At 33.6% G+C, this 16,475-nt stretch overlaps 1 protein-coding gene across 9 annotated transcripts in view; it reads right to left on the reverse strand.

Annotated features, from left to right (window-relative positions):
• Positions 1-16,475, reverse strand: part of Dgkb (diacylglycerol kinase beta) — a 769,121-nt gene that overhangs the window by 512,168 nt on the left and 240,478 nt on the right. For all 9 annotated transcript variants that reach the window (XM_058585317.1, XM_058585316.1, XM_058585318.1 and 6 more), the window contains 2 exons: positions 7,951-8,091; positions 186-235 (listed from right to left, as the gene is read on the reverse strand). In XM_058585317.1, coding sequence (XP_058441300.1) covers positions 186-235; positions 7,951-8,091 — 191 coding nt within the window. The remainder of the gene's footprint in view (positions 1-185; positions 236-7,950; positions 8,092-16,475) is intronic.

Here is a 16,475-nt window from a genome sequence, read left to right on the forward strand (position 1 = left end):
AACAATCATAATCCTGTCTCCTCAGATCACTCCTTCGAAAAAATCAAATGATAAAAATGCTGTGTGAATGGATGTAAATTATATTAAGTGTGCCTTCTGTGGTAATAGCTATTAATTTATTCATTGCCTTTTTCAAAAGAAATTACTTTGAAATTTTCACAGAAAATTTGAAGGAAAAAAATTACCGAGCTGTCCAGGAAGCCATTCCCATCTGTGTCATACAGGCGAAACATAACTAGAATAAAAGAAGTGTTAAAAAAAGATTATAGGTGAACAAGATCAATGTTAGTTTAAGGCATATTCTTTAAAACTTTTCTGTTGAAAACAAATGTTAAAGTTCTCCATTGCTCAAAGCAGTTATTTGTGAGATTGTTTCCCAAGTTAAATTGAAAACAAATTAATTGTTAATAAAAACACTAGATATCAGATATGAAATCTACCAAATTTTGTTTGTATCTAGGAAACACTGAAAAAGCACTATTGTTTGTTCAAACCCTTATTTGGCCATTAAATGTAAAAACTCAAATATAACAAAGGAAAAGTTGAGACACTCAGAATCTGAACATCAAAGGGCTAAGTGGATAAGAACAAACAAATGATTTGAAATTTAAAAAATTAATTATAAATTGGAACCGACCCTCCAATCTTACAGGAACTTTGCCCAACACTGTTTTCTTATCTATAAAGGGAGGTAATCACACTGCCAAGAGACACCCATTTGCTATGAAAATTAAGTGAAGCAGTACACTCAAGTGCATGCCAGAAACTGTAGGTTCTATTCAGATATAAGCCACTGTAATGGTTGATTCCCCAAACAGTGTGGAATCGGATGGAGGAGTGCAAAGAACAAGTTCTTTCTGGGGAATGTCATCACACAAAATGCATTGTTTTCATGGCTACAATGGTTCATCTGTCTAGATCTGTGGTGGAGCTTCATGCGGTAATTCATCTTTGAACTAATGAAGTAGGGATATGGAGAGTATGGGTTACATGTTAGTGAGCTCAGGAGAGCAGGACAAAGCCTTCCCAGCCTGAGGATTCCATTGTAGAATTCACACACCACTAGGAGGCTGTGGAAGAGGCTGCAGGTGCCCTTTTGAGGTAAACAGAGAAGAATGATACAGCTGTAAAAACAGAAGAGTGGAAGTGAGGGTTTGTGTTGGGTTTGTATAATTTCCTGTAGGATCTTGGTGTCTGAGACCTACAATATTAAAACAGACATTGATAACTAGGAGGCATAATTATGCAATGACCTTGATGAAATAACTGCCATTGATTATTATCATTTTATTTAATAATTTTTATATTTCACCAATTGTAAGATATGATTATTTATAAGATTTAAAATTATTCTACATATCACTAAAATTTAAAATGTTGCCAACTTAATGATGACATTGTATTTTTTTGTAAGTGGGGAAAAAATCTAAAAGATGTTAAAATATAAAGGGGGAATGTACCTATTGAATTAAGGGAAATAAATGTTAGGCCAACTCACACACTTAAATATGTTTATTTGCAAACCATACAGATTATTCCCTCTCATCTCCTCAATAAATGAGGATAAAATGCAGTAGAAAAAAATGCCTACCACAATATGGACAATGAGATTTTCAAGATTTTTTCTAGTGTGGTAGCAAATAGTAAAAATTACCTTTATAAGTACTAAGAAATTACAGATTCACTCAGAGGAGAGGTTAACAGCAGGAAGTCAAGGCCATAGAGAAGTCTAACTGTTCTTTAGAGGGAAGGAAACCCTGTGGTTTTGTTCATCCTCAGTGTAATAAAGTTCTGTAAAAGCATCTTGTATAGTTTAGACATGTGGAGACCCAGTGCCCACTGGTAGCAAAAAGAAAATTATATCCATGAAATAAGACTAGAAGCATATAAGGATCCTGCTGGAATCAAAATGGATTATCTGTGAAGTCAAAATCTGATTAAAAAAACAAGTGTGAGAAAAGTCATCATATGATGTAAAATAGGTCCCAGATATGGAATGAAAGACATAGATAAAAGGAAAGAAGATGAAAAATAGAAAAAGAAAGAAAAACTCAAAGTTTTGTCTTAAAGCTTCTATAGTCAAATAAAAGTGGTTCTAGAAAGATAGAACAAATAAAATAACGGGGTAGGACATTATCAATGAAAAGATTAAAGTACGAAGAGCACAAGTTTCTAAGCCAAAATTTATGGGGTGGGAGCAAAGTTGAGAATTAATTAGCTGTATGGATAGAGAAAACTATCAAGTTAGGGGAAAAAGGTAATTATTAACTCGATGGAAAATAAACGTTGTTTGGTCTTATAAGCCTATAAAACCTTTCCCTTTTAAAACTATATTTATAAATAATATGGGTAAAATTAAGCTTTAATCTTTGTTATAATAAGACAATTTCTTCTCCATATTTAAAACAGAAGAGAGATTAGTGGAGTAGAAGAAGGGAATTGAGGGAAGAATGAGGGACAGGCAAAGGGAGGAATGGTGCAATGAAATCGACCAAATTATCATATATGTATATAAATACACCACAGTGAATTTCACCTTTACATATATCTATAAAGCATTAATTTTAAAAATGCATAAATAAAAAGTAAAGGTAGGCTTCAAGGTAAGTGAATAACTGAAAAAACAGATCTTATTTCTAAAACCAACATAAGCATACAGAGGTTTATGTGTAAAAATAAAGTAAGCCCAATATTAAAATTATTATATCAACATGATGATTTCCAAAGGTGAGTACTGGTTGCAAAGTTATGACCTAGTTTAACTCACTTTTTTTTCTATTTTTTGGTCCCATAATTTCACTTTATATAGAACCAATTACTTGCCTACACATGTATTTAGTTAAAAGATCAGAGCCGAGGCATATTATGTAAGAAAAGGGAATTCTTTATTCTTATAATTTTTTTCTTCCCCAAAGTTCTACCGGTTTCTATTTTTCTTACTGACTATACTAGAATACATACTATGTTGTTTGTAAACTTTTCATGATACATTATTGATATGAAAATATTAATATAGAACTTATTATTAAACATTAGAAATTGTATATTTTTAAAGACCTTTAAACTAGGGTTTAATTCTCAAGATTTTATAGGTATATGTACTTCAATACTATTTAATAAACTTTAAGGGCAGAGGTAAAGAAAATCAGCTGTTTAGTTTTTGCCAACCAGTGCAATGGAGTAATATTTTTCACAATAAAAACAGAAATAAAATAAACAGGGCACTATATGGTAGGTTAAGAATCGTGTTTCAATTATAACTAGACAAACTCGTGGTCAAATTAATAATCAGTGTCTTGGGGCTTTAGTTTTTTTCACTGATAAAGTATAGGAAGGCTGACCAGATGATCTTTTGGTGGTTCTCTTCAGTATAAAAATTCAGTGGTTTTAAGGTACTACACACATAGTAAGTAGTACCTTTACCTTACAGATTCCTCTTCATTATCTGCATGCCGATTATGATTATCTACTTTCCAAGTATTTTCCTATTGATTTCTCTTTCATGACACATTTTCAACAAATGTAAGGCATGAAGGAGAAACACACATCTTTAAAGAGATTGCAAGAGGATATATCAGGCAAGGTAGATCTCTGGTGTAGACTGGATCAGAAATACACTGAGAAAGAATTTCCCCAGGAAATGCATAGTCCAAAGGATAGCATGAAGGTAGAAAAGTTTAGAGTTTGTCTGATAACTGAGAGGTTGACCAAGGAACATTGTTGGGGTGTGTGTGTGCAGGTTCAAGCCAAATGTGAGACTGGCAAGAAAATGTGGGTCAAACTGTACAGCCAGATTTTATGTTATGGGTTTAAATTATATTTATTTTTCAATTGGAAATCATCAATTTCATATTTTCCTCTATGTCAGAATAGAAAGAGTCAAGTATATAGATAGCAGTGGACACACTTTAGGTTATAGGAGACAAAGTACAAAAATTCACAAGACAAAATACAAGAATTCAAGATGATTATTAAATAGGTAACATGCAGGTGTTTGAAAAAACAAAGTGTCCGCTTTACTTTCAGCTGGGCACCGAAGGGTTGCTGAGGACTTGTGTAGAAATATAATCTATAGAATTATATCTTTTTTCCACTAAATTTCTACCACCCCAGGATGCTAATAAATGCATTGGATGTCCAAAACTAAGTGTGAGAGAATACCTGACATCATGATTTATGAGATCCATTTAAATTTGAAGGGACAGAGGCCAAAAGGTAGCAGGCAAATTCATGAAGAAGTGAAGTGGTCAAGGTCAAAAACTGTTAACAGACCGTTATTTATTTTCTTAACAGATACCTATGTGAACTGATAAAGGTGAAGAAATTTATGTATGCAATTACTAACTCATCTAATCCTCATATCTACACCATGACACAGTCACTATTTTATGATCCCAATTTTACAATTTGGGAGACTAAGTCCTGGAGAGGTTTTTAAACTGGACCAAGTTAGCGTCTACCTGGGATTCATGTTTAATCAGTGTTTAGAGTCCAGGTTCTTAAGTACTACTGTGCTCTACTATATTTAAATGAGACTAGGAAGTGCACAAAGTCTGTGGTCAAGAGAAATTCTGGAGTTTACTATTTTAGAGTAATAGCAGTTCTTAAATGTTATGAGCTTTGGGGGATTTCAACAAAGGTAGGTGGTGCAATCCACCACCTGGTGGGTGGTATTAAAGGTTAGGAAGGCAAGGCATCCCTGGTGTCATGTCCTCTTCCATTCATTGGAATTGTTGGAAATTGATACCAACAAGGGAAGATTAAAAAGTGGAATGCCCTTGTAGCACCAACACCAGAGAGACAGAGCAAAGAGATAGACAGACACAGAGACAAGCACACATTCTTTCTAAGAGCACATGGGGACAAGTTAATAAACACCTTCTACTTGATAATTTCAGGACAATCAAGATCCTCAGAGAGAAATTAGGATGGGGTTAAGAAATGGCTTGTAATAGGTAGAAAGCTCAAGAACGTTTGTTCATTAGTTTCTTTTCTATAGGATAAGCTTTATATGAAACATTATGTAAATATCTCACAGTAAAAGACAGAAAGGGAGATAGAAAGTGGCAGAAAAAAGCGAATAGATGTATAAAACATTATTGTGGGGAAATGTCTTCCTTTTCTAAACTCTGACAGTGATGCATGCATTTTATCTAATAACCCAGGTGAAAAGAATTTTATAAGCACTGCCACTATTCCAGGAAGCACAACAATTATGTCACATGAACTGTGTATGTGTGTTATGGTTTAGATGTGAGATGTCCCCCAAAAAGCTCATGTGGAGATGATGTAAGAAGGTTCAGAGGATAAGACTGGGTTGTGAGAGTCTTAATTCAATTAGTGAATTAATTCCCTGATAGAGTAGTAATTGAAGTGATAGAGTGTGGCTGGTGGTGGGAATTGGGGGCGTGGCTTTGAGGTATATATTTGTATATGGCAAGCAGAGACTTCCTCTTTGCTTCCCTCTCCACATTCTTCTACCATGATGCTCTACCTCACCTTGAGCCCTGAGGAAGGAGTTGGCCTTCTATGGACTAAGACCTCTAAAAATGTGAGCCCTCAAATTAACTTTTCCTTCTCTACAGTTGTTCTTCTCTGGTCCTTTAGTCACAGCAGAGAAATAGGTAACTAAAACAATGTGTATGAATGTTTACTCAAGAGAAAAAAGTTGCATGAACTGGTGTTTCTTTAAATGAGGTCCCTGGGCCAGGAGCATTAGCAAATGTGTCACAAAACCAAATTCCAAGCTCACATGGCAGGTCTGCTGAATCAGATATACAAGAGTGGGGCCCCTGCAAGCTGTGGGCACAGACCTATAGGTGATTTTTATGGGTGATAAAGATGGAGAACCTCTAAATCAACATATATGTATTCCTTTCTACTTAGCTACCTGAAAGTAAGAACCAAATTCAGTATTCACATACAAAAGTTAAGTACTTTAGGTGCTTGATCACACCTATGTCTGTGTTAATTGTAATTGCTTTTCTTTTAATTCTTCTGTTTAATAGGTCATAACCCTTCTAAACTAAACACTATTAAATGCTTTTTAAAGTCTTACTGAGATCTTTTTTAAATCTGTAAAAGAATATATGAATGAATATTAGGAGTTTGTAAGTGTGCATTTGTAGGAGAAAATGTATGACAAATTGCTAAGAAATTGGGTAAGGGGGATTAATTCTGATTTAGTTGATGTGGGAAGGGTAAGGCATTGGCAAAAACACAAACCTGATGGTTGTGATGGATAAACAGAGGATCAAAAAGTAGGAAAACAGAGAAGATGACTAGGGTATCATTTACTTTGAGGAGTTTGATAAAAACCCCAATAGTAACAGAAGAATATGAAAACACTGTTTGGGGGGAAAAAAGGGAAACCATAGGTCAATCTGGTGTAAGCTTATAAAAAGAACTGGGACCTCAAAGAAACAACAGAGCAAAGGGTGCTGATAACTATGAAGAAAAGTGAATGTCATATTGGCTTGACTTGATTCAGCAAATGTTTTTGGATGGCTCATGAGTTCATATTCTGCCTGTAGTGTGGACAAAGTTCAGGTATGTTCAAGAACTCTAACTGAAAACTAAAAAGCATGCTTCTTAGAAATTGCACCTTAAAAGCAACACACTTCCATTTGACCCAGAAATAATTAAACTGCAACAAAGACCACTGGGGAGGATTGATGGGGTCTTTATTCATTCTTAGATCTGGAAAAAATATTTGTCTTTATATCTTTTTAATCATCCCAAATATGGTTCTGATAACACCTGAGCAAACTTTCTCTCTGGCCATTACTTCAAAAGAATTCACTGAACATTAATATTTATGTTGGAGTGAGAAATTTCTGTAGGCTCTTAGGAATATGAAATAAATCTTGAAATGTAAATATGTAACATTTATGAATAATAAATATATATTTAAAGATGATGTGCACATGGTTTATTTATAACCTAAGCAGGTGTGTCTCTTGAATATCATCTTATTTTGGTAAACTCTTTATTTGGAGGAGAAACATTATCAAAAATTAATAAAATTGAACTAAAAACACTTCCTAATGATAACTTAGAAATATCACAATGTTTTACATTTACTTTAGAAATATTAAAGTTTGGATTAATTAGCTTCACCATCATTTTAGTAGTAAATTTTTAAATTCATCTTAATGATATCCAATATAATCAAATTAATTAGATTATTTAATAAAATTTCAACATTATATTCATTAAAAGCTTTGAGAGATAATAGAATATCAAATGATCAGGTTTAGAGTAATCGAAAAATATTTTCTTGCATTGCAATGAGTATAGATTGCCACCAGAGAGAGCTCAGTCACTATATTTTATGAAAGAGAATAATTGATACTTGCAGCAGATAGGAACTCTCTACCTGTCACAGTGAAGGAACTAAGGTCTTGTTTAATAATTTGTAATATCCAGAGTCAAGTCCTATGAATAAGACTTTCAGATTTGGCATTTAAGTGTTATGTTGGTATTGGCAAAAAAGGGAGTGGGGATTATTAACACTGAAAATTGCAATAGAGATTTATCCATGGGAGAAGGATACAGGCGGGATGTATAAAGGGATAATTTTTGGCTCACTAATAGGAACACCTCTTCATACCATACCACTTCACACCAGAATCAATACTTTTTCACCAAAGGATGCTTTGTAACAGCATCATGTTAACTCAAAAGAATGAGGACTTTCTTTAAAAGTCATGTAAAAGAAAAATATGCTTAAGAAATCACTGGCTATAAATGGAACTTAACAAATTGAAATTGATAAGTCTTAATATTATTAATTGATTCTCAGGAGGAGGAATTTATATTGTTAAGCAAGGTTACTTAATTTACAAAAAATTTAGACAAGCATAGTTGGTGCAATTTTAAGTTCATCAATATCCAGTTGGTTCCCTTGCCTCCAACCACAAAAAGCAAATTAAATGAAGAAACACATACACTCAAGTTTATCCTCAGGTCTTCCTCTTTCAAGGAGAGACAGGTAACAGACAATGTCCTTCAGGTGGATTACTTCTGGGGAACACGTATTTGCAGGAGAAGTACGGGGAGGAGTGATGGCACCTTTATTCATTCTCAGACCTGGAAAAATACATTTAAAAACATTCAAAGTGCTCTCAAATAAAAAAAAAAAAAACGAATAAAGAAAATAGATAACACACAAACTATATAAACACCTACATATTTATTTGACAGAGAATGACCCACTTCTGTGGAACTCCAGTACAGAAGAGACACATATGTCCACTGACTGGAATGTAAAATAGAGAACACTTTGGGATCCAGGAACATGAGGGCTGAGCTGCCTGAACTAGGTATTAGGATCAGGATTCTGTTGTCCAGGGTGAGCTGGCATACCATTTCTACTACACCTTTCTCTGTCTTAGGCAATGACAGATAAAAATTGGCTAGGAAGACAATGGAAATCAGCCTTTCACAAAAACTGAAGAAATATGAGTATGTCAAATTGTGATCTATATATTGATAATAAGTAATCATTCATTCACAAAACAAGTATATATGTCAAATATTTCTGAGAACCATAAATAAGACATCCTTTATGCCATCAAGGAATTTGTGGATGAGTAAGAGTGAAGAGAACATAAATAGTCTAGATAATTATGATGGACATTTAATTAAGAGGTAAAAGCACATGACTACAGTATGATTTTAACGTGGTTCTCACTTCATTTCAAAAACCTTATTTATTGCCTTGTTTCAAGACAAGGGTAGAGACAACATGAACATCTATTCACAACTGATGGTAATTGCTGATTTTCTATCTAATCTAACTACAATTTGCTTACAATAAACTTAGTCCTTTCTTACAGAGAAGTCTCTGAAACCAGACCATGTGTGCCTTAGAATGCCTGAGGGTAAATATCATTATATTTTGAGGTCAATTTGGCAACAACAGGGATATTTGGTTGGAATACCTAAAGGGCTGAATGGGTGCAGGATTCCTAATTGACCAGTAGAGAATGGAAGGGAGGGAATAATCCTAATCAAATATAGTTTTGTAAGCCTGTCTTTTTGGTACCACAGATATGCCTTCCTGTTCATCTCTTAGACACTCATTTCTTTAGGTATATTATATCAATTGAATACCTATCCTCTCACTCTGCTATCTTTAAGATTGTCAGGCATATAATTTAATGTTTTATGAAATGTCTTGTTAGTTTTTCCATTATCAATATTACTAATAAAATATATGATTAATTGAATGTATAATATATAGCATGATGTATGGTAGGGGCTTTAATACATACCACTCAATTCTCATATTAATCCTATAAGAGAGATTGAATTTTCCCCCTTTTACAGACATATGCATATTAATTTACCAAAGTTGCATAGACAGCAAGAAAGTCCATTCTTTTTATTCTACAAAAGTGGTCTATAAAGTAATTTTTCTTCAAGGTCAATAAAAAGAGAATTTTTTTTTTAAAAAAAGAATTTATATCTTACCCCAGCACATGTCACACTAGTGAGTTTTAATAAATGCCCAAGTATTTTCTCCTCTGTGCTGACCTACCATTATTCCATTTTACCTTATTTCATCTTCCAAATTCTGTCAGAGACCCTTTAACCTGAGTTTACTAGCCACTGACAAATCACATCCAGTTTCAAAAACAATACTTTATATACTTCCTTCATTTTCTTTACCAAAGTTTTACTTATCCCAGGTATCTGTACATTCAACTTTAACACTACTCCCATTCATACTTATGAATAAAGGGACATAAATTGTAAACGGATTTTTCTTCATAACACAGATATTACTATATATCTCTAATAAAAGTATTAACTATTTTTATAAACCAAAGAAGGCAGAAAATTAAAGATAATCCTGAGCTTTAAAAAAATACCCCAAATAATTGGGACTATGCAATTAAAGCTTAGCCATCTGCAGAAATAAGTTCCAACTTGTGATAAAAGACATTTTGGCACTGACCCTTGACACAACCTTAACTTGCAGACTTGAAGAACACAGAACTTGAATTATGGTTGGATAAACTATGACCTAACTCATCCTGCCAGATGAGCTAATCCTCTTTCTCCCTGTGGTACTGAAGTGATTTAATCAGCTCAATTTAATTCTTTAATACAAAAACTCACAACAAAAAAAGGAAGAAAGAAAATAACAAATTGTCTCATTTATTTGAAAGAAATCTAAACATTTTATGTTTTCACTTGTTTAGAAGTTATTAAATTTTCACTCATTTAGAATGATAATTTGTACTCATAAAAAATAAGGTGCATGATATTTGGTTAACTGTTTTCATAATACAGCATTGAATATAAGTAATTAGAAAATGTGATGACCACATGATTCTCTGTTTTTCCCCCATATATTGAGTAGGAGCCTACACAAATACATTTATCCTCAGTTTTGAAGTAGCATATTCCTGTACTAAAATTGTTTTTGTTGGAGAAAAATATTTACCTTTTTATATTCATGACATTTTCTTAAAAGTCCTAGCATACATTGAATTGTGTCATAGTTTTACATTAAAAATATAAAACAAATAGTCATCTATCTAAAGAATAATTTGAAGAACTAAGTAACTCTCCCAATAACCTAATTGTAGTCAAATTCGAGAAGGAAACTATATACTTTTTTGTTATGACTTATGATAGCGTGCATCAAAGCATGAACTGTCAATGACCTTTTTCATAAATACTTGGTAACAAAAATTTATAGAACTGGACCTTATTAATATTCTAAGACTTTTTATTTAGTGAAGCTTTAGCCTTATAGTAAACTTGGGGAAGATACAGATATTTCTCTTTCAGTTCCCACACATGCAGCCTCTCCTTCACTATTGACATCCCTTCAGAATCCTTTCTAACAACTGAAGAATCTATACTGACACTTAATTCCACAGTCTACATTAGGGTTCACTATTTGTGTTTTACCTTCTATGAGTTTAAACAAATGTGTTGCTACCATAGCCTCAAACAGAGAGATTTCACTGCACTATAAATCTGTGTTCTGCCCATTCATCTCCCAACTTCAACGTCTAACAAAGCTCTGATCTTCTTATTTTCTCCTTAGTTTGGCCTATTTCAGAATATTATATAGTTGGAATCATATAGCAGGTAGCCTTTCCAGATTGGCTTTTATCACTTAGTAATATGCAAATAAGTGTCCTCTATGACGTTTTATGAGACAATGGTTCATTTCTTTTTAGCACTAACGTTCCATTGTCTGGATGTACCACAGTTTTTCCCTTCACTGACTTTATTAAATTTTAGGGTGATTAATGAAAAAGCCCAGAAGTTTGTTCCTGCTCCCAATACTCTCCTCAAGATCAACCCACTTTCTCTTAGGTAATGACAACTTTTCTTCATGTTTTCATTTCATTTACTGAAAGCAGGCCTTGGGATTTATACCCTAATTAACCCTTTACCTTTCCCATTTCCCTAAGTCTAGCTGAGGTGTCTCCACTACTTGTTTTTCCCTGGTACAGTTTATTACTTTTTTAAGCACTTTGTGTAAATTATCATGAAAAAGCACAGGAAACAACACATAAGAGATTGCAAGCCTACTTTCTTGACTACAGCTCCTCAGTGAGATGATAAGCAGCATCATTTATTACTTCTTAGCAGCAATAGCCTGTGATGAAGAGACTCAAATCTTTTTTAAATTTTTTTTTATTTCTTTCATTTTTTCTTTTCTTCTCTTTCTTTACCCTTCCATCATTCTTTTTTTTTTCTTCTATTCTAGGGTTCAAACTCAGCACCTCACCTGTCCTAGGCAAGCACTCCACTACTTAGCAGCATCCCTAGCCAAAGAGGGTCAAAATTAAAAAAAGACTATTTACCTCTTCCAAAATTGGTGAAATTCTCACTTCAGAATTGAAAGAGAACAGGAAGTTAAGCAAAACAAAAGGTGTTTTCTTTTGCCTCATAGGTAGCTCTGAAGATCATGTGATTCATTGATACTCAATTTCTGGTTCTCTCACCTGCCCCAGGTCATACTATTTTAAATATTTCATCACAAAAGTGAAGCAAGAGCAAACCCAGAACACATGATAAATGTCCACATGCCCCAAACATCTACATATGTATATATACTCATGATGAAGTACACAATAAAAACATTGTAATTACAGTGAGTTTTACCAGGAATAATTATTCTGTACTTAGCACCTTTCTGTGTTTTTAAAATGATTTGATGCACACATACAGACATACATAGAGAACATTCTTCTCAATATTTTCATTATAAAGTAGCATTAATAAAATTGAATATCACATACTATTATCATTTCCTTCAAGCACATGGTTTTCATTCTACTCCAATCTAGACATTTTACTTGAAACAATAAGCTAAAAAGTTTTGTTCTAATAGATATCTTTAATTCTGACCTTAAGGTTCAGTTATAGCAAACAAGTTTTTAATACATGTTAAATTGGTACCTCTGATGCAGTTTGTTTTATTCATTTCAGATAATTAATAGGTGGCATTATCTTGTTTCCTGTCATCTTTTACAATGAAATAGGCAAAATTCATGCAATGAATTACATTTATAAACTTCAGAAAATAATAGCAACTTTGCTTTTCCATTTTTTTATACTGCTTCAATCTTCAGAAGTATTTCAGTCTTACAAAGCAATTTATCACATAGTACTGGGGTATAGTTATATTTCCAATATCCACAAAAAAGTCAGGTGGCGCAGCATAATCAAGAATAGAAACATTTGACAGAGTACTGCCATATATTTTATGATCCTCACACTTAATCTCTTAATCTTCCAAATATACTTGTCTAAGGATGGTATTATAATTGTTTTCTATTCTTTATGCTTACATAACTGGTGGAAAAATTAAATATACCAGATAACAAATCAATAAGTAATGTAAAATAGTCATTCCTCAAAATGTGAGTACAGTCTGTGGGATGTCATCCCTGATGTGAGACTGGGGCCAGACATATCTCCCTGAGAATGTAAGCACACTCTTGGATTCATCTATCTGGAGATTGGCATAAAAGTCTGAAAAAAGCAATTATATGTAGCTGACTTGAAGAAGAGCAGGAGTTAGGGGGTACTGTTCTAGAAGCATTGAATAAGTTTATAATACATAAAAATAATAATACATGTATTACCACTTTATACTTAAGGAAACAGGGGCAAACATGTATTGCAAAGGTACAATTCTAAAGGCAGTCTGAATTGAGGCTTTATAATTTAAGGATGATTCTGTGAGGCTAGAGAGGGAAAAAATAAATCTGTCTCTGCTCCTCAATAAATGACTTCTGCCTTAAGAGGTACCTTGATAATATATATATATATATATATATATATATATATATATATATATGCACATATCCCCAAGACAATCTATATAAGCATAATAATTTATTCTCATTACAATTCATTAAGCCTCTTGGTAAGAACATTCAATAAGGTCATTTGCAGAAAAAAACTTTTCCCATAGTTTCAAGTACCTGATTTTCATTGCACAATTTTTAATTGCTTAACTTCCTATGGACAAAAAAGAATTGTAGGGTTTTTTTCTTTGTAAAATAAGTACTGTGGCATAACTCCTTGGTATCATAGAAAACATGAAATGAACTAAATTCTACTATTGATATCACAGCCAATTTATATGCACAGCCCAACATCACAAATCATCAACCATTACCCCATCAGATTGGCAATGGAAGGGCTGGGAACTATGGAAAGAGTACCTTAACTTATTTTAGAGGTAGTTGTTATATTTCTCTATTTTTAATTATCATCTTCTGCTCCCTTTTTCACTTTCAGCCATTTCCCTCTTCCATATCACTAGCAGTACGATTATTTTCTGGCTTATAATCTTGTAATGACTTTGATCTCTGCTGGATACAATTAATAACTTAGCATTACAGTCAAAACCCTTCCCCACATGGCTTGACTGCCATTCTCACCTCTCCTCTTGCTATTCTCTGATCACTTCATCTTCACTAGCCCATCTGGACCTCTCAGTGCTCCTAATCAGTTCTACTTTCCTCCATCTCATACTACATATATTTACTTATTTGCTTGTCTTTCTCTCCCCACTAGAATTAGGATATAATTTATATACTGAATAACCCTCAAAGGTCCATGTCCTAGGGGCTTGGTTGCCAGAATGGGCTATTGAGTAGAACATTTAAGAGGTGGGGGCCTATCAGGAGGTCCCTAGGTTATTGGGGACCCACCTTTGAAGGGGATTATGCGACTCCCTCCTTCCCTTTTCTTTCTTTTGATTCCTTGCTATGAGGGGAGTAGTTTTGTTCTGTCATGTGCTCCCACAATGATGCACTGTCTTGCCACAGGTCCAAAGCAACAAAGAGAATCAATTATGTACTAGAACTTCCAACACTGTAATCCAAAGTAAACCATTTTTCTTTGTAAATGAATTACTATTTTGTTATAGTGATAGAAAGCTGACTGTGAAGATTATAAATAAATATGGAAAAAGAATTCTATTTTTCTCTCTGATGAATCCTCAGCGATGCGAACAGTAAGTGGCACATTGTAACCGAACAGTTTTCACCAAATAAATATTAGATGTCTTAAAATTCACAAACTACCCTTTCATTAGACATGCTTTTAAAAATATGAGTAGCAATGTACTTGTTGCTTTGTTTTTTTTTTTTTTTTTGAACTCCCTTTCCACCCTTTCACATTAGTATATACTCTTCCCTGACCACTTCATGTAAAAAAATCCAGATGGGCCCTACCATAGCTCATATCCCTGTTACTGCAGTCTCACTTGAGTATCTCCTTCACTGTGCTCTCTTCATAGTCAGTTCACAATGAATCACAGCATTTATTTTATTGTAATATAATGATTACATAATTTTCTGTCTATTCCTGATTGATTTTAAACAATTTTCAACTTTCCTATAGAATTTCTTGTCATATAATGTGTTTAAATAAGTGTCTGTTTAGATGTATGAATTAAAGAATGAATAAAATAAGTAACTAAATGCACAACTGATTAATTAACTACCTGATCTGATTTAAAGGGTGCTGGGGCAAATCTTATTTTTTTTGTCCTATCAAATACTAATAAGACCCAACAATTAAAAAAAAAAAAACTTACAATGAGCTGTGGCTAATACCAGATTATAGATTCAACATTTTGGATATTGTGAAACCTTACAGAAATAAGTATTATAGGTATGAGTCAACAAATCATATTCTCTTTTAGTTTCTATAGTTTTTGAGAAACTAACAGTAACCAATAATTGGTTAATTGCTGTCCTTTAAGAAAGATAATTTAACTGAAGGCAATTAATTTCCAGAGTGTCTGTGTAGAGTTGGTATTAGTTCCATGGATACCATACAAAGATGCTATAAGATGCATATGCTGCTTCCTTTACATCAGTGCCAGGGTTGCTTCCTACCGGCACACTTTGGTTATGCCCATGTCATTGATCATTGAGTTTCTAGCATGGAACCCAGTGTGTGCTATGTAATTAGACTGAAGCTTTAGTAGAGGCTTTAAGGAAGGGTTGGGTTTTTCTTTAGGGATAAGGTAAGAGGAAACTTAAAGCAAGAAAGCATGGAGTCCTAAGAAAGCATAGAAACTTCAAGTCATAGCAAACAGTAGGCATGAAACGTATAGGAATGTGGGAAAACTCAGTAACCTGCATAGCCTGCTTCAGGCTATGGATCTAAATATTGTCGTCTTCCTAAGTAACACAGTTAACACTGGCAACATGCCTGGGACTTGGAGCCTCACTAAGGAAGCTTCATAACGGGTATTTCAAAAGGTGAGGGTGACCAAGATTCCATGTATTCCTGTCTCCTGCACCCAGTTCCTTCACATACTCAATTAGTTTTTAGAATCAGGGATTTATGTTTGATTGAAAACCACATGTTTAATATAAAAGCCCTACAATAATTGAGGGTAAGACCTGAAATTTGTAAACCCAAAAGTAATATAATCAGGTTTCTGTTAGAACATTTGGAGATGCAAATTCAAGTTGGGAGCCACACTAATTGAGAGTCTATGATATAAATAATGATGGATCAAATTATGATTGGGAAGAAGTGGTCATCATGACTAATACAGAGTATTCCTTGATGAGGAATGAAACCCTGAACAGTTGGGAACATCCAATATTTAGTGCTAGGAAATTGATAGATTTGGGGTGCCACTCACCAAGAGAGAAGGTACAAGAAGAAGTTTTGAGTAGAATATAATTAGTTTACTTTCAGACATAGTTTTAAAATATCTTATGGAACACCCAGAGGATGAGCTACATGTGGATATACTTTATGAACTAAAGAAACAGTTTTCAGTTTCATAGGGAGTAATTGAAGAATTTTATATTTGACTTTAGCTATATTTAAGTGATGTGAACAAATGTCATTGTGTTAAGATTGTGGGGATACATTTAAATGAGCTTAAGGAAGTTTGGAAAGTTCTATAAATGTTTCTAGGGGACAGTATCAATAATAGGCAATTTTATAAAATATTT

The sequence above is a fragment of the Marmota monax genome, unplaced genomic scaffold (assembly GCF_021218885.2).
Source record: "Marmota monax isolate L192 unplaced genomic scaffold, Marmota_monax_Labrador192_F-V1.1 WCK01_AAM20220418_F8-fsc00057, whole genome shotgun sequence".
NCBI lineage: Eukaryota > Metazoa > Chordata > Mammalia > Rodentia > Sciuridae > Marmota > Marmota monax.